General features: G+C 33.2%; 3 protein-coding genes and 1 non-coding gene across 5 annotated transcripts; 3 read left to right on the forward strand and 1 right to left on the reverse strand.

Moving 5' to 3' along the window:
* Window positions 1–18: 18 nt before the first annotated feature.
* On the forward strand, window positions 19–6856 carry LOC104745962 (cell division cycle protein 27 homolog A-like). 2 transcript variants are annotated; one of them, XM_010467352.3, is made up of 17 exons: window positions 19–563; window positions 944–1016; window positions 1115–1224; window positions 1378–1424; window positions 1710–1807; window positions 1927–2216; window positions 2382–2501; window positions 2710–2887; window positions 3115–3293; window positions 3408–3473; window positions 3615–3734; window positions 3929–4005; window positions 4196–4315; window positions 4411–4630; window positions 4774–5055; window positions 5225–5294; window positions 6086–6856. In XM_010467352.3, the coding sequence occupies exons 1-16, from the start codon at window positions 459–461 to the stop codon at window positions 5279–5281; spliced, it is 2142 nt and encodes a 713-aa protein (XP_010465654.1). In that variant the 5' UTR covers window positions 19–458; the 3' UTR covers window positions 5282–5294; window positions 6086–6856. The 2 variants fall into 2 exon arrangements, with proteins under 2 accessions (XP_010465654.1, XP_019092572.1); XM_019237027.2 differs by lacking the exon at window positions 6086–6856 and having other exon boundaries at window positions 4777–5055; window positions 5225–5502.
* LOC104745963 (uncharacterized) lies at window positions 5500–6856 on the forward strand. Its single transcript, XM_010467353.3, has one exon. It carries the CDS (start codon window positions 6086–6088, stop codon window positions 6713–6715), a length of 630 nt encoding a protein of 209 aa, XP_010465655.1. The 5' UTR covers window positions 5500–6085; the 3' UTR covers window positions 6716–6856.
* Window positions 6857–17021: 10165 nt separating this feature from the next.
* Window positions 17022–24508, forward strand: LOC104745964 (ABC transporter G family member 29). The gene is made up of 19 exons (XM_010467354.3): window positions 17022–17639; window positions 18046–18255; window positions 18334–18418; window positions 18513–18672; window positions 18752–18882; window positions 19444–19534; window positions 19647–19948; window positions 20198–20796; window positions 20879–21039; window positions 21136–21245; window positions 21346–21499; window positions 21687–21847; window positions 21938–22270; window positions 22368–22742; window positions 22828–22961; window positions 23037–23264; window positions 23352–23523; window positions 23622–23876; window positions 23969–24508. The coding sequence occupies exons 1-19, from the start codon at window positions 17329–17331 to the stop codon at window positions 24239–24241; spliced, it is 4245 nt and encodes a 1414-aa protein (XP_010465656.1). The 5' UTR covers window positions 17022–17328; the 3' UTR covers window positions 24242–24508.
* TRNAS-UGA (transfer RNA serine (anticodon UGA)) lies at window positions 17758–17839 on the reverse strand. Its single transcript has one exon. It is a non-coding gene; the product is annotated as a tRNA-Ser (tRNA).
* Window positions 24509–24589: the final 81 nt, after the last annotated feature.

A 24589-nucleotide genomic window follows, 5' to 3' on the forward strand; every position in this document is an offset into this window, starting at 1 on the left:
AAACAAAAATTTTCGCTCGATTCTAACGGTTTATAAAATATAATTGCGTTGTTAGTTCGGTACAAAATTGTCTTTGTCTGAAATTTTTACTTATTTGGGGCTTTCAAATCTTTATTTTTTTTCTTTTTCAAATCCTACTTCACTTTGTGTCTTTTACCCTGATTTCCGAATTTCATTATTTCCATTTCTGCAAGTTCAAATCTAGACAAAAACGCGATTTATTTCTTAAAACGCCAAACGTGGTCTTGTGGTGTGGTGTCCGCCAAAAAGCAGAAGGGGCACTTTGGGTCACACAACTCACAAAAACACGCACACGCACACGCTCATCGCGTGAGAAAGGTCAAAAGCTTTTGAAATAACTTTAGCGGCGCGCGATTTGCTAGACGAGAGACATTTTACATTTACACAGCCTCCGAGGATACATATCACATATCGATTGTCTCGTCTCATCAGAAAAAATGGAGAATCTACTGGCGAATTGTGTCGAGAAAAATCTTAGCCAGTTTATGTTCACCAATGCCATCTTCTTCTGCGAACGTCTCCTCGCTGAATTCCCCTCTGAGGTATGTATCCCAATTTCGCAATCGTATAGCTTCGATCACATCACATTGTTGTTTCATTTACTCTTCCGGTCTGATCCGATCTACCTAGCTCTGACCCAGAGTAGACATTTCTCGATTTAGACGGTGTCGAGTTCTAGGTTTTTTTTTTTCTCTCCCGATGCAGTTGGAATCGAGAGGGTCTGAATTATGAGTTCTTCAATTTGGCTTGATTTTGTGAATTTTTGTTCTTCGATTTCTCAATTATGTATTTGTATCTGGAATTCTAGGTTTATGTTTTAGTAGAGATATTAGCCAATTTGAGATTTGTTTTGACTTGGATTTTTTTTTTTCACATTCCTTAGTTCTGTGATTCTGGTGAGCAACTACTTTTCATTATGCAGGTGAACTTGCAATTGTTAGCTAGGTGTTATTTGAGTAACAGTCAAGCTTATAGTGCTTATTATATCCTCAAAGGTATTTGGATTCTTCTATATTTAAACATCTCATATATTGATTGTTTACATCTGTTGGGAAAACACTAAACTTGTTTTTTACATTGTGAAAATTTGAAGGTTCGAAAACGCCTCAGTCTCGGTACTTATTTGCATTCTCATGCTTTAAGTTGGATCTTTTTGGAGAGGCTGAAGCCGCGTTGTTGCCTAGTGAAGATTATGTTGATGAAGTATATGGCATTGCTTTTTTTTACTTTGCTTTTCCAAGCTTAACTTTGAGAAACATCTGTTGAAATTCCAATGGCAAGGATGTTATTGTCCTTTTCGGGAGTGAAAATTGGCAATTGCTGACTAGTGACTTCTGCTTTTTTTGTAACATGCAGGTTCCTGGTGGTGCAGCTGGGCATTATCTTCTTGGTCTTGTATATAGGTGACGGCTTTTTTGCTTTGCAAGTTCTATATAAGATATTTTTGGCTCTCGTATGTAGTACTTCTCTGTCTTTTGTATACTGATGCTGTAACAAGCTTATTAATTTACTGCATCTTTTACTGCAATGGAACAACTTTCCTATGCTGCAGTTCATCTTTAGTCTAAGTATGCTTCAGAATCCGAATGCCAAAGAGAGAAAACAGCAATATTGACAGTTTATATGGATTTGCTAAGGCTAATAGTATTAGCTTCTGACGTGTGTTACTCTCTGGTTCATGCTTCCAGATATGCTGGGAGGAAGAACAGTTCAATAGAACAGTTTAGGATGGCATTGTCATTTGACCCATTGTGTTGGGAAGCATATAGAGAACTTTGTAGTTTAGGTAAGTGAAAGCTCTGTATGAGTTATGTATTTATCAGTTTATGTTTTGGTTATTCCATCTGGAAATATGGGGCAACAGATTTATTTCTTTGCAATGGCGTTCTGTGATTACCTTTTCAGGTGCCGCTGAAGAAGCCTCAACAGTTTTCGGAAATAATGCTTTCCAGCGTCTTCAGGAAACTTTTGTCACGCAAAGAATAAACTTCTCAGAAGGAGCAAACATAGACCAGCTTACAGATTTTGATAAGGCCTCAAGAGATACAAGTTTATGGCGAACAGAACATGTTCCAGGAGAGAACCAACAAGATCTGAAAATTAGGCAGCTTGGAGCAGATATTCCGCCAGATACTGACAGGCAACTTAATACAAATGGATGGGACTTGAACACACCTTCTCCGGTGATTTCACAGGTGATATAATTAAGTCGACCTAGATTGAGAACGTATTAGTTACTGTTTCTAGCTTAAAATCGTAGTTGTTGAATGTCTGTAATCTGCTTGATGACCTATTCCTTTCATAAGGTAATGAGACGTTTGTAAGATGCCTCCTTATCTTTAAGTATCTATATTGTTTAGGTATTGGATGCTCCACCACCTCTGCTTCATAAGAATATGCTTCGTTCAGCAGTGGAAGGATCTTTGATGTCTGTACATGGAGGTCGCCGAATAAAATTTAGTGAAGAAATGTCAGCAGAGGTTTTATATCTGCAATGAGCTCTAAGTGCTTTCAATTTTTCTTTGCATAAGCGTCTTCTCATTATTGCATATGCGAACAGTGATCATCTAGCATTGCAAATATCCTAACATAGAGCTTCGCCGCCTTGTTTCTATCTTCTAGCTCTATGGCTGGATCATCTAAAGTTACTTGATTTATTGGTCTTCTTTTACTTTATTTATCTTGAAGGCTACAGAAGGGTCTGGGCGTCGCCGTAGTGCTAGAATAGCAGCAAAGAAAAAGATTCCTATGTCGCAGTCATATGGTAAAGATTCATATCGGTTACATCTTTCACCTTCCGAGTCAAACTGTGTACCTTCTCTTTCCTCGATGGTTGAAAAATGCCGAATCCAAAGTAGCAAGGAAGGTAACGTTTTCCTCTTATATTTTGTATTTTATGTCTTCCCAACCGGGCTACAGAGCATCAACTGCTTATAGTTTCTGAATTCTTTTGAGGAAAAAGTTAGATCTCTAGTTAGAATAAATGATGCAAAAGTATTTAGGTGGCTTAAGTATTTTATATGACAAATTGACAATAAGACTTGACCATATGTGTCCGGCGGTTCCGGCTACCGTTCTTCATAAATGATTCAGCGACGACGTCAGGCCAGTCTATAAGTGACATTGGAAGCTCTGTTGATGATGAGGAAAATAAAAATCCTAGTGAATCTTCCCCTGATAGTTCCAGCCTCATATCTGGAATCTCGGAAGTGCTAAACCTTCTGAAAATTCTTGGAAATGGCCACAGGCATTTACTTATGTACAACTGTCAGGTACTTTATTAAGACAATGTGCGTATGGGTTCATATTCTTCAACTGTAATACTCTGCCTAATAGTTATACTATCCATGTCTAAGCCAAAATAACAAAATTCGATACTACTGCAGGAAGCTTTGTTGGTATATCAAAAGCTATCTCTGAAACAATACAATACACACTGGGTTCTCTCCCAGGTGATAATATGAGTAGCTTTTCCTGAGCGCTGTTTTATTGGAAATTTAAGCCAGCTTAAATGATCATATTAGTTCATTGACCCTTTTCTATTTTCCTTTCGTTGGCGCTGAAACTAAAAAATGAGAAACGTTTTGACACAGGTTGGAAAAGCATATTTTGAGCTACAAGACTACTTCAACGCTGACTCTACCTTTACTCTTGCTCATCAAAAGTATCCTTATGCTTTGGAAGGAATGGATACGTACTCCACGGTTCTTTATGTGAGATGTTGTCAATATTTACAAATTTTCCTGCTATATATCATGAACTGTCCCCGAACTAACTCTTGAACATGATGTTGACTGAGAATTACCTGTTGCGATGTCAGCATTTAGAACTTGATTTTGAGATCCACTTGCAGGGAGTTCTATGTTATTGTTTTACTTTTAGTGATTTCGTGTCTTTGTTTTTGAAGCACCTGAAAGAAGAGATGAGGTTGGGCTATCTGGCTCAGGAGCTTATTTCAGTTGACCGCCTATCTCCAGAATCCTGGTATCATTCTTAGAGTCAACCACATATGTCTGCGTTAAGACTTTAATACCTATAGGCTTTAACCAGAACCCGTAAACAGAAACCAGTTTTTAGCATAATATTATCTCAAAATCTCAAAATCTGAAACTGCATAGTTTCTCTTTGCTTGGATTTTTTTTTCTGTAATGACTGGTAACAATGTGAATTGCAGGTGCGCTGTTGGGAACTGCTACAGTTTGCGTAAGGACCATGATTCTGCTCTCAAAATGTTACAGAGAGCTATCCAACTGAATGAAAGATTCACATATGCGCATACCCTTTGTGGTCACGAGTACAATTCTTTTCTATGTGTCTCTCTGCGTGTCTTACTCTGCATATAACCATGCATGTACAGTAATAACATACGGTCTCACCTTGGCTTCACAGGTTTGCTGCATTGGAAGATTTTGAGGGTGCAGAGAGATGCTACCGGAGGGCCCTGAGCATTGATACAAGACACTATAATGCTTGGTACGGTCTAGGAATGACCTACCTTCATCTGGAGAAATTCGAGTTTGCGGAACACCAATTTCAACTGGCTCTTAAAATAAATCCAAGATCTTCAGTCATCATGTGTTACTATGGAATTGCTTTGCATGAGTCAAAGGTTGGTACCTAATATACGCTCTTCCCCATCAAGTCTTACTTATATCATATATTGTGATGTTCAGATTTAGCTGTGAAACTAAGCGTGGCAGAAAAGATAATAGTTCAGAAAAAATCTATTAAGGTTGAGATAATATTTTGCAGAAGAACGATGAGGCGTTGAATATGATGGAGATGGCTAAACTCACTGATACGAAGAATCCGCTCCCAAAGTATTACAAGGCTAACATATTAGCCAGCCTCGGTGATTATCACAAAGCCCAGAAAGTTTTAGAAGAGCTCAAAGAATGTGCTCCTCAAGAGAGCAGTGTCCATGCGTTGCTTGGCAATATATACAAACAACTAAAGCTATATGACAAAGCTGTGTTACATTTCGGCACTGCTTTGGATTTAAACCCTTCTCCATCTGATGCTGTCAAGATAAAGGTTAAGACTCCTTCACCTTTTTTTGCTTCACAAGCATCAATCATGGTCACATTTTAGCTTTAGGAGAATAATGGATTATTAATCAAATTGTTATAATGTTTTTCAAGATAAATCCTTTGAAAATTTTCAAGTTTTTGGTTTGATAGAATTATCTTCGCTGTGCCTACAGGCTTACATGGAGAGGCTGGTAATACCAGACGAGTTGGCAACGGATGAGAATTTGTAGATTCATTGTGCAGGTAAAAATGTCTACACCCGTATAACCCAAAGCCATCTATAATATTTCTCATCTTGTGATAGGGTTAATCCTAAAACTAAACTTTGCAAATTTCACTAACTGATTAAATATTTTAGGGTTTAACTACAGAAATTTGTATAGAGTTGGGTTGAAATTTGCATTTCTTTATTGGAACATCTTTATCAATAAAATTTTTTTTTTTTCTTCCTTATGCCTATATTTGTGGCACTCATTGCACCAATGGTAACTATCTGGTGAAGGGTTTAAACTTTTAAGACAAAGTAGAAAGTATAAAAGGTTTAGCAACAGTGGCAGTAATATAGTGTTTTTATTCAATCCTTTTCAAAAATAAAAAGATGTTAGTTGTAAAGGCGTATATACCATCAATATCATAGTAGAAAGCCAAGTCATCTTATAAAAACACCCCCACTAGTTAAAATTTTGTATGTATGCCAATTTATTTTATATAGAAAAGCACGACCTAATATCCATATATAGATGGCTATAATACATAGTGCAATCTAAAGTACAACTAAAGTTGATAAAAGAATTCAAAATTTTCTTCTTCCTTTTTCCATTATATTGGTTATTAAACCCCTAAAGCTAATTAACAACATAAATAAAATGTTGGCGTAATGTTCCACGTTTAAGTACTTCTTTTGTTGAAAAGTCTGCCTCTTTCTCTCTTCTTTATAAATCCCACACACACTGATCCTTAGTCCATAAGCAAATATCAAAGCCAAAAAAAATAAATACAATAATCTCATTCTTTCTCTCTCTATCATTCTAAAGATGGAGAAGAATATACCAATAAGCAAGAAGCTATGGAACATCGTACGTTTTGTCATGTACATGTTACACAAAGGCATTTCTAAGCAAAAGCTCCTCGCTGACTTTAACGCTACTCTCAAACGAGGTAAGAATCTCATGTTCCACAACCGCCGCCGCGTCCCAGCAGCCTCAACCGTCACGTCGGCCCTGCCGCGGAAAGAATACGAGTTTAGCTGCAGCGACACTCCTAACTACTCATTCCCCTTTAACATTGCCGCTTTCAAGAAGAAGAATCACCACAACAGCCTCTTCTCTTGTGGCCATGCGCCACCGACCCTCGACGACGACACTTCCGCCTCCAGAGCCGTCCTTGAGCTGCTGAACGGCGTGGGAGATCATGACCAGCAGGGAAGTAACACGCCGGGGGCTTTGTCCATTGAGGCCTTGACGGCGTTATCTCCTTACTTGTCAGGGTTTGGACGGAGTAGTCCGTCGGTGAGGCCTTTACGGGTAACGGACTCACCGTTTCCGCTACGGGAAGATGGTGACGTGACTAACGGACATGTTGACAAAGCAGCCGATGCGTTTATAAAGAAGTTTTACAAGAACTTGAATCAGCAGAAGAAGATGATTGAGTTCTCACCTAATTAATATTTTCTCTTTTTGGCTGATTTAGTTCCGAAGTTGTAATAATATTCTTGGTTGGAGGGTGGGGATTATTTTCTCATTTCTTGATTAAAAAATCAGATCATCATGAATAAAATTTATTCGGGTGACCATTTTCTACATTCATTCAGAAAATGTAATGGATTGTTAAAGAGTATTTTATTTGAATGCAAATTGCTGAGAAAAAAATGCATTCCATAGTTTAGGAAATTGGAAAAAAAAAAAACAAAATCAAAATTAAAACATATTTTTTCGTCGATTTTGTTTACTTGATTTCATCCTCATGTGTATCTTCCTCAAATTTATTCGGAACATGTGTAATATATTGGTTACAAACAATTGATTTCCTCCGAATAAAAAAGCCACTCTTTGTCATTTTTTTTGAATCATGAGAATGAGATGTACTACTTTGTTTATGATTTCTTGTGTTTTCATCTTTTTCAATACGAACCATATTGAAGGTATTAAGCAGTATCAGTCGGTTTTTTGTTTTGCATGGTTACTAAAGAAAAATTGGAAACATTGATAGTTAACAATCGCATAAATTGGTTCTGTAGGCAAGGCAGTTCTAGAATATGACACAACTAAAAGTTGTTGTGGTTGAATCAGAAACAAAAAAAGAGGTGGTATAGCCGGAGAGTACAAACTATTACGTGTTCGAGAGAGATCATGGAAATGAATAGTAGTAGTAGTAGTACTACGGAGAAATGATTTATAAGAGGAACATGCATGTACATGTCATAGGCCTCCCGTTGAGTTGCGTCTTATCTTAGAAATTTCGGTCATTAATAAGGTTTATTGAGAGTTTTAAGTTATATTCACGAAGATAAAAATGTAGCTTTCACCAAAAACAGTATCCTAAGACCCCAAAACAATGCTTTCTTCGAGCAATATAATTGTCATGAACTCATGTCTCATGATGTGGACTGAAAGACCAAACCACGTAAGGACGAACATCAATGCTCATGTCAACATTCTATAGGCTAGCTATAGCTAATCCCGATCAATGTACTTTCCCATCTTAGAAATTTGCAGCCATCAATACCAATATCTATTATATATTATTATTACATGCAAGTATAAAAATGTCTTTTCTCTTATCTTAAATAATTGAATGGGATACGCATATAATATACTTCGTAAGCAATAATATAATCGTGCATGTATATAAGAAGAAGACAACAACTTTTATCTGAAAAGAAGAAGAAAAAACTCGGTTGTACATCGTAAAAGCCGTCAAGGACCAATGCGAGCGAGCTGTTTGGCTCTTTCCTTAAAAGCAAAAGAAAAGAAAAAGTCACTTTTTCTCTTCTTTCCAATTTTTTTTTTTGCTTTAATTTTCTTTTTCTCCACTTGTTAGTTGTTATGTTTAGTATTTCAACTCCGAGATATGAAACTCTCTTCTTTGTGTTTCACTAGTTTGAACTCTTTTAGTCATAAAACAACAAACTCTGCCACAATCAACCAAAAGCCAATGAGTCAAATAAAAACTTCTTTTTATGAGTGAAAGTGACTATTGGAATTCAATCTCTTTTGATTTCGAAAGTTAAGGAAAACCAAATGGAAAGCAGATTTCTGCATGTTCTTTCCTTAGTCGATATATAAAAGTGATTTGATAGACATAATTAATCATATAGGCAATTGATACAACTCTTAAATTTTGTTAGTTTAGCTAATCCGTAATTAAAACTGGCGGGTATAGTGCTTCCGTTATATGATGATATTTTTGGTAAAATATGTTTGTTTTGAGGTTTTGAAAGACAAATGTAATGACGTAATTCCAAATGGTATACAAGTTATTTACCAAATAATTCTAAATGATTTTTTTTTCTTGCAACGTGTGTTTATGTACGTACAAACCTAAATATAATACTTCCCACTAGAATTATTCGTATCAGAAAACGAAATGCATCAAACAAAATTTGATTTTTTGATCTCATGTAACGTGACCGACGAGATAATGCGCTAACATCGCTTATCTATTTAAACTTATATGATTAATGCAATTATTAATTATATCAGGTCTTCTCGAAGAACTCAAGAACATCTAGATGGCATAAGCTTTTGTGAGATGGGTTCCCCTTTTAGGTTTGATTTAAAAGAAGATATGTAATGTGTAAAGTCTTGCTTCAAATGATTTGCATGTTCCTATTGGATTAGGGCGTACGTCTTTATTTTTTATTAATATTTTTGTATCTTTAATATGTGAAATAAACTTTTTAACTTTTCATTTTAGTACGATAGTGCTAAAGTTTGATGGTTTAAACAGAATTTACAAATTCTAAATTCAAAAACGGCAAAGACAATGTCTCTCATTTTCTTTTGCGTTTAAAATTTAAAATCTATATATACATTTTATTCACAAATACAAATTTTCATATCGCCATAATTATAAACTCAGCAATATCTATGGACTGATCATCGGTAGACGAAAAAATTCTAGACAAAAACTATTTTAAAAAAAATCTTAATTTTTATAACTTTTATAAAAATATTTTGATAACAAATGCCAAATCCTTCATTTAATATGTTAATTAACCGTGGAGTTGACTTAACAATGGTCAATTCAAATATTGCTAGAACTTAGAAACGCATATAGACTAACTTCTCTTTGTTAAATTTGGAAATTATCTCAAAAGTAAATCTCTTCACTAAATCTTGTGGAACAACAATATATAAAACAACAATATAAATATTATCTAAATATTTTGGTATTATCTAGATCTTATTACCTCTATCTCTTTAAGCAAAAAATAAATAAAATAAAATCCAACCATAGTCATGATCTAATTCTCTGTAAGCAACAGCTAAGAGTTTTGAATTATCTTCAAACCATATCTCAATAGTTAGTTTGAAGAGATGTTCAGAATATGTTCAGATTCTTTACTTGTATAAGATATCTTTCCAAATGGCTTAAACTCATAATTTATCAACTGTTAAATTAACACTTTGGATTTCTGTATATGTGAATGGCTGTATGCATAGTAAATATATCCAGCTGGAACAAATTGATAATCAAAAAATTCATATATATATATATATAAAGATTCTATGTGAAAAAGTAGAGATTTCATATATATATATATATATATATATATAAGAGAATTTGTTAAAAATACCCCTTTTGATATACCCCTTTTCAAAAATACCCTCTTTTCTGGCCATTTTTATTTTTGCCCTCTTTTAATTTTTAATGGCCATTTTACCCTTAGATGAAAATTATTTTATTCAATAAAAAGAAAAACAAAATTTTCCCGCCAAAAAATTTCCGACATATTTTCCTGCCAAAAAATTTTCGAAAAATTTTCCCGCCAAAAAAAATTTTTTCAAAAAAATTTTGATACAAATTTTTTACAAAAAAATTTTCCCGTCAAAATTTTTCCCACCAAAAAATTTTTACAAGGTTTTTAAACGGTTTTATAAGGTTTCTACCTTATAAAAACCTTATAAACACATTGTAAAGGCTTTTACAAGATTTTTTAAAGAGTTTTAAAAGGTTTTTTAAACAACTTGTAAACGTTTTTACAAGATTTTTACAAAGTTTTTAAAAGGTTTTAAAAAGTTTTTAAAAGGATTTTAAAAGGTTTTCCTATGGTTTTTAAAAAGATTTTTAAACACCTTGTAAACGCTTTTACAATGTTTTTAAAAACCTTGTAAAATTTTTTATAAGATTTTTAAAAGGGTTTTAAAAGGTTTTTAAACACCTTGTAAACGCTTTTAAAAGCTTTTTAAAAGCATTTACAAGGTTTTTAATAGCGTTTACAATATGTTTAAAAACCTTGTAAACGCTTTTAAAAGTTTTTTAAAAGCATTTATAATGTTTTTAAAAGGTATAAATTTCAATATTTTTGGCGGGAAAAATTTTCAATTTTGGCGGGAAATTTTTTTTTGGCGGGAAAAAAATTATTTTTTCAGGAAAAATTTTCGATTTTGGCGGGAAATTTTTTTGGCGGGAAAATATTTTTGATTTTGATGACTGTACATTCTTGCTGTCACTCAAAAAAGGGTAATTTGGTCATTTTGTATATAAAGAGGGGTAGTTTTAAAAATGGTCAACATGAAAGGGTATTTTTAAAAAGAGGTATAGAAAAAGGGGCATTTTTGAGAATGCCCCTATATATAATACATTGAGGGATAAATTAGTATTAATAACACATTCTCATATCGCAGTGATATATCGGTTTTGTGAGTCTGCATTACTTGACTTAACTCAAGCATCTTCATAATGTTTTGAATGGGTTGACTATTTGTAATATTTTTTTGTCTGACCTTTTTCACATTTACTATTTTTTTCTTGAAGCAGATAAACACCAAAATAATTATAATCCTTTGAAGCAGTATTTTTCTTAATTATATATATATATATGTGAATTTTCTAATTACATACTCATATATATATAATTAAGCGATTACTTATTCTATTAGGCTTATGACAACAACAAAAAATTATCTAAATATTTTGATTTTATCTAAATCTTATTTAGGAGTTTTATATTTGTTTCTTTAATTAAGCAACTAGGTATTAACCTGCGGTTTAGCGCAGACTGAATTTTTTATTTGATGTAAATTTTTGTTGTTGTTATGTTATTAATAATTTTTTATGATTATTAATTCTGTTTGCTTATATATAATAAATTTGTATGTTAAGAATATTTTTTACAGAATTTATATAATGTTGTTTTAGATCATTTTTCTTAACTACTATAACCGAAAACTTGCTCACCATAACTTTCTGAATCATCTACACTTTGAACAGAGTGATTCATTTATAATTAGTTAAATATGTGAAGTTCTGTAAAAATTATATCTACCACTTGAATAGTCTGATAAATCATCGTCCCATATTTTGCTTCTATTCACTGGACGGGTACGTCGTTAATGATTATGCTTGTTTAAGTGGATATCTCATAATCTTTTTTAGCAATAATAAAATATGTTAGTTCTGTAAAAAAATTTCTAATGATAATATCGAAACATAATTACTATAGATTATGTCATTAATAGAGCTTTTCATCTTATTGTTTTTTCCACCTTCGTGAAAATTGGAGAGAAAGAGTGTGAGAGGGAAGCTATAATGATGTCTTATTTTAGGTGCAAGTATATCGGTTATTTAGTTGCACTAATTTTTAGTTTTACGCCAATTAATATTTTAATTAGATCAATAATTATCTTTAGTATCTTTAATGATTCTATCCTTGTTTGTACTATTTCTAATGGCATTTCATTGTAATTTTTTACACTTATAATGTTAATTTCATATATGTACTTCTCAATTAATATTTTGATTTTATCTAAATCTTATTTAGGAGTCTTATATTTGTTTCTTTAATTAAGCAACTAGGTATTAACCTGCGGTTTACCGCAGACTGAACTTTTTATTTGATGTAAATTTTTGTTGTTGTTATGTTATTAATAATCTTTTGTGATTATAAATTTTGTTTGCTTATATATAATAAATTTGTATGTTAAGAATATTTTTTACAGAATTTATATAATGTTGTTTTAGATCATTTTTCTTAACTATTGTAACCGAAAACTTGCTCACCATAACTTTCTAAATCATCTACACTTTGAACAGAGTGATTCATTTATAATTAATTAAATAAGTGAAGTTCTGTAAAAATTATATCTACCACTTGAATAGTCTGATAAATCATCGTCCCGTATTTTACTTCTATTCACCGGACGGGTACGTCGTTAATGATTATGCTTGTTTAAGTGGATATCTCATAACCTTTTTTAGCAATAATAAAATATGTTAGTTTTGTAAAAAAATTTCTAATGATAATATCGAAACATAATTACTGTAGATTATGTCATTAATGGAGCTTTTCATCTTATTGTTTTTTCCACCTTCGTGAAAATGGGAGAGAAAGAGTGTGAGAGGGAAGCTATAATGATGTCTTATATTAGGTGCAAGTATATCGGTTATTTAGTTGCACTAATTTTTAGTTTTACGCCAATTAATATTTTAATTAGATGAGTAATTGTCTTTAGTATCTTTAATGATTCTATCCTTGTTTGTACTATTTCTAATGGCATTTCATTGTAATTTTTTACACTTATAATGTTAATTTCATATTTGTACTTCTCAATTAATATTTTGATTTTATCTAAATCTTATTTAGGAGTCTTATATTTGTTTCTTTAATTAAGCAACTAGGTATTAACCTGCGGTTTACCGCAGACTGAACTTTTTGTTTGATGTAAATTTTTGTTGTTGTTATGTTATTAATAATCTTTTGTGATTATAAATTTTGTTGCTTATATATAATAAATCTGTATGTTAAGAATATTTTTTACAGAATTTATATAATGTTGTTTTAGATCATTTTTCTTAACTACTATAACCGAAAACTTGCTCACCATAACTTTCTGAATCATCTACACTTTGAACAGAGTGATTCATTTATAAATAATTAAATAAGTGAAGTTCTTTAAAAATTATATCTACCACTTGAATAGTCTGATAAATCATCGTCCCGTATTTTGCTTCTATTCACCGGACGGGTACGTCGTTAATGATTATGCTTGTTTAAGTGGATATCTCATAACCTTTTTTAGCAATAATAAAATATGTTAGTTCTGTAAAAAATTTTCTAATGATAATATCGAAACATAATTACTATAGATTATATCATTAATGGAGCTTTTCATCTTATTGTTTTTTCCACCTTCGATGAAAATGGGAGAGAAGGAGTGTGAGAGGGAAGCTATAATGATGTCTTATTTTATGTGCAAGTATATCGATTATTTAGTTGCACTAATTTTTAGTTTTACGCCAATTAATATTTTAATTAGATCAGTAATTGTGTTTAGTATCTTTAATGATTCTATCCTTGTTTGTACTATTTCTAATGGCATTTCATTGTAATTTTTTACACTTATAATGTTAATTTCATATTTGTACTTCTCAATTAATATAGTAGGATTTTTTAAATGATGCTTCTCACACAACTCTTTAGAATTATCGAACAAATGAATGTATTTAAGCAAAATGAACTCAAATTTGAGAATTATTTTGGTCAATGATAGTTCAAATATTTTTCTAGCTTATTAGCAAAAGAGTATATTTTCGCGGGTCCTATGAAATTTTGGACATCATTTTGTTTACAGCCTAAATAAACGGAAGCCCTTAAATTATGAATTATCAAGAGGCCCATAAAATACTAAGAGATCTATATAAAATTGCTAGAGGTCGACAGAATTAATTGCATTAGTAGCATTAATTGCTAAAACTTTCTTTATTAATATTTTTGAGCAAAAACTGCTGCAAAAATACTAGTATAGATTCTGGTGTTTATATAATTAAGACGTTTTTTTTTTGTTTTTTTGTCTTCAATTTCGACGAATATAAACGGCCACTGAGGCTCAAACAAGCCTCTATATATTATTTGGGCCTCATAATCGTATTTCTTTGACCCGGCTTAAGCATCAAAATTAAAACTTGGTAAGTTAATTAAAACTCCTGTGTGTAGGAAATAAAGAAACAAATTTATTCAAACTTAAGCGTCCAGATGACGAATCTGTGACATAATGATTTTAAGTGAAAATAAAAAACTGAAGTAAAAGTAGTTAATGTTGGTGTTATGTCCGTGAACGGTCGAGGCCACATAGACACTAATTTCAAACTCTTTTGACCTTTGAGACTGACAAGTTTGGTTTATTGTGTTCGACGCGAAACACGTTGCACAGACTGAAGTTGGTGAATGGTGGGTGCAAATCCATCATTCCAACTAATATAAAATTATATCATCAATGATACTCTAACGTTCAAAATCTAATATCAATAAGTATCATTTATTGAAGGAAAGAATCGAAACCAAAGTCAATCTACTAGTGTTTAAAGAAAAAGAAATACTGTAATATGTAGACACATATATATACAATTAGTTTTGATTGATCAACATGTCCGGATCAGTTTATCAGTAGTATCCTTTTTTTTTTTTTGACAAACGTTTATCAGTAGTATCCTTTTTTTTTTTTTGACAAACGTTTATCAGTAGTATCCTTGGGATTTGCAAAATACATGACATAAAAAAAAAATTAACACACATGATATATCTAGAAGTTACGAAAGAAGAGAAGGCGAAACACGAAAGGTCACACAAACCAAATGGTGGTAAGCGGTAAATCAATAGTTGGTAATTAGTATTTAGTATTCTATTAGCTTGCCAAGGTTAGTAGTAATTGATTTTTTTTTGGCTCGAAACGTTATTTTGCCATTCAAATTATTATATGTATAGCGCTTGCAATGTAATTTGACTTTCTTATTTGATGAGTAAATCGTAAGGTAACGCTCTAAAGTTTATACGATTTACGTAGGTAAATTAGTAGAATTTTTAAAAAATTATAAGAAATAATATTTTTTGAATATTTAAATTCATTTCATATATTTTTTTGTTGAATTGTATTGTTTTATATACTATAATAAACCTTTAATTTGGAATCTTTAAATATTCTTAAGAATATCATAAATATATAATAGATCAAAAAGTTAAAAATTATAAACACTCTAATTTGATTTGTTATAACACGTATCAATAACATGTCACTATAATATGAAGAAATTTTCAAAAATATGATTTCTTGCTAGAGCACGGGTTAAAATTTCAAAAATATGAATTTTCAGATTAAATTTAAGTTCGGAATAATATTGTTTGGTAGGCTTTCTCCGTCATGATGATTTTGACAAACATACGTTACATATTTGGTCCTAAAATTAACATGTGATATACTATAGGTTAAGTCATGGAATTAACAATCAAAATACAATATATATAATTTTAAACAATAAACAAATCAAATAAAATTAACAAACAAAAATTAAATTTTTATCACATAACTTAATCCGTATTATACCACAGGTCAAAATCTAGATATACTAGAATATATCTTAAAAAATAGATGTATTTTCATAAGTCATATTCAGTATATAATTTCATGGCATAGTGTTCCATAAAAAAAACTTTTAAAACAAATAAAATAATCACATATACGATGTTTTTTTAAATAAAAATTACTAAATAAACAAAAGACAATAATTTTAACACATACTCTAGCACGGATCATATTCTAGTTTACATAGGAAAATTAGTAGATTTAAAAGATATATATAAGAAATGACATTTTTTCTTGTTAGAGTCTGAAATATTACCAAGTCCCAACGATCATGTCGCATTTGACTCTAAAAATGTTGTTGCTAAAAAAAACACTTTTGATATCTCTAGTGTTTTACTTGAACTCAAAGTTTTTTTTTTTTGTAACAACACTTTTTTGTTTTGTCTACAATTGTTATAAGAACACTAATAAATTTTCTTTGCGGTGTCATATATTTTACTATTAATAACTATTTACATATTTGGTCATACATTTTGTTTCGTAAAATTATAAATTCTATAAATTTTTACTAGTTGACTTGTATATAATTTGGCAAAACATATTGAAAATATTATACTTATTCCATGATATATCCACTAGTTTGTAATATAATTACTTAAAATGTTTTATTTTGTGTAATTATTCTATTTGATTGTATATATATACTGTTCTTTTAGATATGTAATTTGAAAAAATTACAGTAGTTTCATAGTTTTCATTGTAAGAAAATATTTTCTTAAATTGTTACCTTAATTGTTGTCTAATTGTTTTCTCAAAATTATTTTCTACTACTCTAATAAAATAGATTGCTCTATCAATTACTAAATAAAATCCATTATATATATATATAATTATTTTGAAACAGTTAAAGATTTTCAGCTTTCATGTTGCAAGTACAATTAGTTGGTTATCTAATTCTTCATGAAATAATGTTATCTTTCCTTCAGATATCATATTTACTCACCCTTAACAGAACCAAGCTGGTCACCAAATCCATTTTATGTAGTGTGCATGGCATATCGGAAACCAAGCTGGTCACCAAATACTGCAGTTTTAGTACCTTTCTCTCTCTCCATATATATAAACTATAATAATATATATCGTCAAAAAAAAAAAATATAATAATATATAAAGTACTCCATTTATATATATAATTTCAAGAATTTTAATTTGAAAATAAGTTTGAAATTTAGTTTTGGTCTTAGTTGGTTTATACACAACACACCATTGTTTATACATACAGAAAATATAGACCAAATTCACAACGCATTGAATGTCTTAAAAATTAAAGTATAACAAATCCATGGTTAATTATCAAAAACGAAACGTTCTTCACTTTTAAAACCAAAAAGTAAAAAAAATTACATATATTAAAACATTTTAATTAATTATTTGAGCACAAAAACGAAACGTTTGTTTGTTGATATATTACTTTTGTTAAAGAAACGAGTAGGAATGTGTAGTTTAAGGAAAATCCCATATATAGCAAAAGAAAATTCCCTAGTTCACCAGATTTCTTAAGATAATCTTTCTTTAACAAAACAGAGATAACTAGTACACATGTCCTTGCTCTCACCCACTCAACCCTCAGATTCCTCACGCTTTCTTTTTGTTTTCCGAAATTTTTTCTTTGGCTACCAAATCAAAAAACTACATTAACAAACAAACCCTTCTCCTCTCTCTTGCCAATTCCCAAATCCTCCAACAACAAAAAAAAAATGGAGACGTTGTCGAGAAGCCTAAGTAGGAGCTTGGGAGAGTTGTTAGCAAGTCATAGTGATAGCCATTTCTCAAGGAGAAGCGGTTCAACGATCAACGACCACGACGAGGAAGCTCTTAAATGGGCAGCTCTCGAGAAACTTCCAACCTTCACTCGTCTTCGTACCACTATCATTCATCCTCATGAAGATCTCGTCGACGTCACCAAGCTTGGAGTTGATGATCGCCAGAAGTTCATTGATTCTATCTTCAAAGTCACAGAGGAAGACAACGAGAAGTTCTTGAAAAAGTTCAAGAACCGAATCGACAGGTATTAACTATTATTCTAGATTTTTGTGCGACTGACTGTACATGCAACCAATCTCTTAGCAATTTTTTTTTTTTTGATAATTAAAATTTAGTTTGAGTTGAGAAAAGTAAAAAATTTACGTCGACAGCAGGGTTCGAACCTGCGCGGGCGAAGCCCAATAGATTTCAAGTCTATCTCCTTAACCACTCGGACATATCGACTGTTTGATATGCTTAGCGATTTCAAAATTATTACCAAAAGAGAAAAGTGTTCCGATGTTTTTTTTTTCAATTACATGCAAAAGTCCTTAACTTTTTTTTTTTCTTTAATCTTATTGCAACATAGAATATTCTTGTAATACAAAAATCCTGTTTTTGGAAATCTTACTTTTCACTCTTTAATGTGATGTTTCTATCATTTATGGCAGGGTGCGAATAAAGCTACCCACAGTGGAAGTGAGATTCGAGAAAGTAACGATAGAGGCGAATTGTCACATAGGAAAAAGAGCTCTTCCCACATTACCTAACGTTGCTTTAAACATTGCAGAGAGAGGTCTTCGTTTGCTTGGCTTTAACTTTACAGAAACCACTAAAGTCACTATCCTTAGAGACGTCTCCGGTATTATCAAACCTTCAAGGTAACTGGAAACTTCAAAATTTGCTTTTACATGAATTTCGATGTTGATTATAATGTATGGTTTTGGTGGTTTTTGCAGAATGACACTTTTATTAGGTCCACCATCATCAGGGAAAACAACTCTTTTATTGGCGTTAGCTGGAAAACTAGACCCAAGCTTAAAGGTTAATTAATACACATATGACATATGATTACTTACAAATGATAAATTAAAAAAAGGAGAGTTGAATTAGTAATGGGATTAATGAAAATGGACAGGTAACTGGAAAAGTAACGTACAATGGGCATGGATTAAACGAGTTTGTGCCGCAGAAAACATCAGCATACATAAGCCAAAACGATGTTCATATAGGAGTCATGACTGTCCAAGAAACTCTTGACTTTTCTGCTAGATGCCAAGGGGTTGGCACTAGATACGGTAATTATCATTTAAAATGCTTATGAGTTATATAATCGAATTTATCAAACTAATCAAAAAATTAGTTGTGATCGTATAGATTTGTTAAGTGAGCTGGTGAGGAGAGAGAAAGAAGCAGGGATATTGCCGGAACCGGAAGTGGATCTCTTCATGAAGTCCATCGCAGCTGGGGATGTCAAGAGTAGTCTCATCACAGACTACACTCTCAGAGTAATGATTTCACCTTCAACATATAGTGCGATTTTTTCGAAAATAGTATATAGATCTAATACGTCAAATAATATAGCTAGGGTGCAACTGTCGAGTATTTTTTTTTGGTTTTTGCATAATTTCATAAGTTCTTAACTAAGAAATTTGAATCCTTCTAGCAAAAAGAAAAATAGAAGAATAGCAGCTACAAAATATGGGTTAAAGAGATTAATTAAGTATGTGTTTTTGTGAAATGGTATGGTATTTGTCTTTACCAAAATATCTTTGATCCACTAACAAGTAGAGATATATTAAAAAAACAACAACAACAACTTATAAGATAGGTGCATATATTGATAACACAATCAGAGAGATAGAAAGTCTTTCCATCTAAAAAGTCCAACTCACGCCATGAGTGGATACACATTCACCTACTCCCAAGTCCCAACTTTTCACCTAAAAGTCATTGACTCTTTTCATTTTTGACTGAACAACCCCAATAGTAAACATTTTAGTCTAATTTGGTTTGACAAATTGGGGTAACTATTGGATCTTTTTTTGTTTTTTTTTTTAATTCTTTAGATATTAGGACTTGACATATGCAAAGATACGGTGGTCGGAGATGAGATGGTTAGAGGAATCTCTGGGGGTCAAAAGAAAAGAGTCACAACAGGTTCCCTTTAACTTTCTATGTTCTTCAACTACTCCCATATCCATGTTAACTCCGTGAGCCGCGAGTCACACGATTACAACTTCTTTTCTTTTCCTTAAAAAAAACAAAACAGGAGAGATGATAGTGGGACCAACAAAGACATTGTTCATGGACGAGATATCGACAGGTCTTGACAGTTCAACAACGTACCAAATAGTCAAATGCCTTCAAGAGGTTGTTCGGTTCACGGACGCAACGGTTCTCATGTCCTTATTACAACCAGCTCCTGAAACGTTCGAACTTTTCGATGACATCATTCTATTGTCAGAGGGCCAGATCGTGTACCAAGGTCCACGTGATCATGTTCTTGCATTCTTCGAGACTTGCGGTTTCAAGTGTCCTGACCGCAAAGGCACTGCAGATTTCTTGCAAGAGGTCTATATCTTATCTTATTTTTGTTCATTCTAATAAAAAAAATTATTACCTAACCTAGAATTGATAGTGAACTTTTACTTAACTAGGTGATGCACAGTTTATATGATTTTGGTTACAATTTAGTATTGATGTTAATTCATGAGATTAACATTTGTGGTTTTATTTTTTATAATTCTCATAATATTACATATATATTTTAATCATTATCATAGAAGAAAATATATCTGATCTACTTGCCTTGGTAAACAGGTAACGTCAAGGAAAGACCAAGAACAGTATTGGGCAGACACGACGAAACCATACAGTTACATTCCTGTCTCGGAATTCTCCAAACGGTTCAGAACCTTCCATGTCGGAGCCAATCTTGAAAAAGATCTGTCCGTCCCTTACGACAGATTCAAATCACACCCTGCTTCTCTCGTCTTTAACAAACACTCTGTTCCCAAATCTCAACTCTTCAAGATCTGCTGGGACAGAGAATTGCTTCTCATGAAACGTAACTCTTTCTTCTACGTTACAAAGACCGTTCAGATTATTATTGTGGCCTTGATTGCGTCTACAGTGTACCTGAGGACGGAGATGGGGACTAAGAACGAGAGTGATGGAGCCGTCTACATCGGTGCGTTGATGTTCGCCATGATCGTCAACTTGTTTAATGGATTCGCGGAGCTTGCTTTGATGATTCAAAGACTTCCCGTGTTCTACAAGCAACGAGACCTTTTGTTTCACCCTCCTTGGACCTTCACTCTCCCAACAGTTATCCTAGGGATTCCTATCTCCATCTTTGAATCCGTTGTTTGGGTTTCCATTACTTATTACTTGATTGGATTTTCTCCAGAATTCAGCAGGTGAAGATGGTTCTTGAACCCGCAACAAGTTACATTGTCAAACAAGTTACACTGTCAACTTAATTCCTGTTTTGTTTTTCAGGTTCTTGAAGCATTTGTTGGTGATATTTCTGACACAGCAGATGGCTGGTTCTATATTTCGATTCAGTGCGGCAGTTTGCAGATCGATGATTCTTGCTAATACTGGAGGAGCTCTAGTTGTTATGCTCCTCTTCTTGCTTGGAGGGTTCATTGTTCCTAAAGGTTATATTACATACATACCTTATACCTTTAAAAAACAGTAACATGCAAACTGATTTCTAAAAATATGCAGTTCTTATGTTTGATGATGGTTAACAGGTGACCTTCCTATATGGTGGAAATGGGCTTACTGGGTTTCACCAATGGCTTACACTTACGACGCTTTAACTGTAAATGAAATGTTGGCTCCTAGATGGATGAATCAACCGGTAAACTCCAACCTATCTTTCTGCCAATATGTCTCTTATATAACTTCTTCCTTTTTACTCTAATGATTAATCAGGAAACTCCCTTTTATTTTCCTTACAGTCTTCTGATAACTCAACGACGCTAGGGTTGGCTGTTCTTGAGATTTTCGATATTTTCACGGATCCAAACTGGTATTGGATCGGGGTAGGAGTCATTCTCGTGTTTGTGGTTCTCTTCAACATCCTTGTTACCTTCGCTCTGGCATATCTAAACCGTAAGTACACTTATATTGATCATAATGATCTCTTAGAATCACATATCTACAATAACCTGAGACCTAAATGTAGTACATAACAAACATGGGAAAATTCACTCATAGCCTATTAAATTGGTTATGGTACATGAATGTGACATTCTTTTCGTTTCTTCCTACCCTGACATTACGTTTATTGATACGCTAGCACTTGACAAACCACAAGCCGCCATTTCACAAGAAAATGCAGAAGAAAACAGAGCAGAGAATGGCTCTAAAAGCATTTACGCAAAAAGAGGAATGGTTCTACCTTTTACCCCTCTCACAATGTCTTTTGATAATGTCAACTACTACGTCGACATGCCTAAGGTAACACCAAATTCAAAAGACCAAAACCCTTGTTACAATAAGTGTACTGACACAAAAACTATAATGATATATTAACCGAAAATAAAACAGGAAATGAAGGAACAAGGAGTTTCCAAGGATAAGCTTCAGCTGCTAAGGGAAGTGACAGGGGTCTTTAGGCCAGGGGTATTAACAGCTTTAATGGGAGTTAGTGGAGCTGGTAAGACAACTTTGATGGATGTTTTGGCAGGCCGTAAAACCGGTGGATACATTGAAGGAGATATCAGAATCTCCGGTTTCCCTAAAAGACAAGAAACCTTTGCAAGAATCTCTGGTTATTGTGAACAAAACGATATCCACTCACCGCAAGTCACTGTCAAAGAGTCTCTCATCTACTCTGCTTTCCTTCGTCTCCCTAAAGAAGTCACTAAAGATGAGAAATTGGTAATACACTAATAGTACTTCTTCTTTTAACTTCAAAAGCCATTTTAGATATATTCTCAAGCCAAAGGCTAACTAACGCATATGCTGACTTTTGTAGAGATTTGTGGATGAAGTGATGGATCTAGTAGAGCTAGAGAGTCTAAAAGATGCGATTGTGGGGCTTCCAGGGATCACAGGTTTATCAACAGAACAGAGGAAGAGACTTACTATCGCAGTGGAACTAGTGGCGAATCCATCCATAATCTTCATGGACGAGCCTACTTCTGGTCTTGACGCTAGAGCTGCAGCGATTGTGATGAGGACAGTGAGGAACACAGTTGACACTGGAAGAACTGTGGTCTGCACAATTCACCAACCTAGCATTGATATCTTTGAAGCTTTTGATGAACTACTTCTTATGAAGAGAGGAGGACAAGTCATATACGCTGGTCCTTTAGGTCAAAACTCTCACAAGATTATCGAATATTTCCAGGTCAGATTCTACATTTAGTTTGTTAAGACTTTGATATTAAACTGTTAAGAACTTTCCTGATCAGTACTCTTTTGAGAAACCACAGGCCATTCATGGAGTTCCAAAAATTAAAGAGAAGTATAATCCGGCAACATGGATGCTAGAAGTGAGCTCAATGGCTGCAGAAGCAAAACTTGAGATAGATTTTGCTGAGCATTACAATACATCATCCTTATATCAGTAAGTCAAACCTAATCTTCAAAGATAAGATTCATCCACAACACTTATACTCATTTAGATTTGTTCTTGGTGTAGACAAAACAAGAATCTTGTAAAGGAACTAAGCACACCACCACAAGGAGCAAGCGATCTCTATTTCTCTACACAGTTTTCACAGTCATCTTTAGGACAATTCAAATCTTGTTTGTGGAAGCAGTGGATAACTTATTGGAGAACTCCTGACTACAATCTAGCCAGATTTTTCTTTACATTGGTCTCAGCTCTCATGATCGGATCAATTTTTTGGAAAGTTGGTACAAAAAGGTTTGTGATCAGTGACTTGAATGAATCAATCTAGTATCAGGGGTTCATACTTACCTTGTCTCTATACAATTTTGTTTTTACAAACAGGGACAATGCAAATGATCTTACAAAGGTTATTGGAGCAATGTACGCTGCAGTTTTATTCGTGGGAATAAATAATTCTTCATCTGTCCAACCGCTAATAGCAGTGGAGCGAACTGTATTCTATAGAGAAAGAGCTGCTGAAATGTACTCTGCTTTACCATATGCCTTAGCACAGGTGAGTTTAAACTCTAACCGTTTTAGGTATTCTTGGCAAACAAGAAACCTTGATGAGTGGTAAAGTAGTCTCTAACTAAAACTTGTTAACGGTTTCAGGTGGTATGTGAAATACCGTATGTGCTGCTCCAAACTACTTATTATACACTAATTATATACGCAATGCTCTGCTTCGAATGGAAACTCGCCAAATTCTTTTGGTTTTTCTTTGTATCATTCTTCTCCTTCCTCTACTTCACATACTATGGGATGATGACAGTTGCTCTCACCCCGAACCAGCAAGTCGCAGCCGTTTTTGCTGGAGCTTTCTACGGGCTTTTCAACCTATTTTCTGGTTTTGTCATCCCTAGACCGGTTAGTTTTCGTTACTTCTCTGACAAGAAATCTTAAACCCTAAGGGATTTGTAAAAAATTCTTATCATGAGCTGGTTTGTTTTCTTCTGCAGAGAATCCCGAAATGGTGGGTTTGGTATTACTGGATCTGTCCAGTAGCTTGGACTGTGTACGGTTTGATTGTCTCGCAGTACGGTGACGTGGAAGATACGATTAAAGTTCCGGGTATGACAACTGATCCGACGATAAAGTGGTACATTGAAAACCACTATGGATACGACGCAAATTTCATGGTCCCGGTTGCTACCGTGTTAGTTGGCTTCGCTCTGTTTTTTGCCTTTATGTTTGCTTTCGGCATAAGAACGCTCAATTTCCAACAACGGTAAAGTGTAGTAGTCACCGGAACAGGTTTGGCGTGAAGGACAAAAAAAGAAGTAATTAAATAGGGTTTATGGAAATACCATATAATAGTTTGTGATTGATGCTCTATTTATTGTAAAGTGTACAATATATAACACAATAGAATCTGGGGGAGAAAATACAACATATATACAGGGACGAGAGAATGAGTGATAATTAACGTAAGCTCTAAACTTCATGTATATCCTAACAGTTGAAACAATAATCATAGCAACGATGAGCTTGTTTAGGTTTGTGTAAGTGTCTTTTAAATCTTTTTTTTGCTTTCAAACATAAAATGAAAGTCAAATGTGTTTTGTTTTAATTTTGTGGAT

Source organism: Camelina sativa, chromosome 15 (assembly GCF_030686135.1).
Source record: "Camelina sativa cultivar CO46 ecotype springtype chromosome 15, ASM3068613v1".
Taxonomy (NCBI): Eukaryota; Viridiplantae; Streptophyta; class Magnoliopsida; order Brassicales; family Brassicaceae; genus Camelina; species Camelina sativa.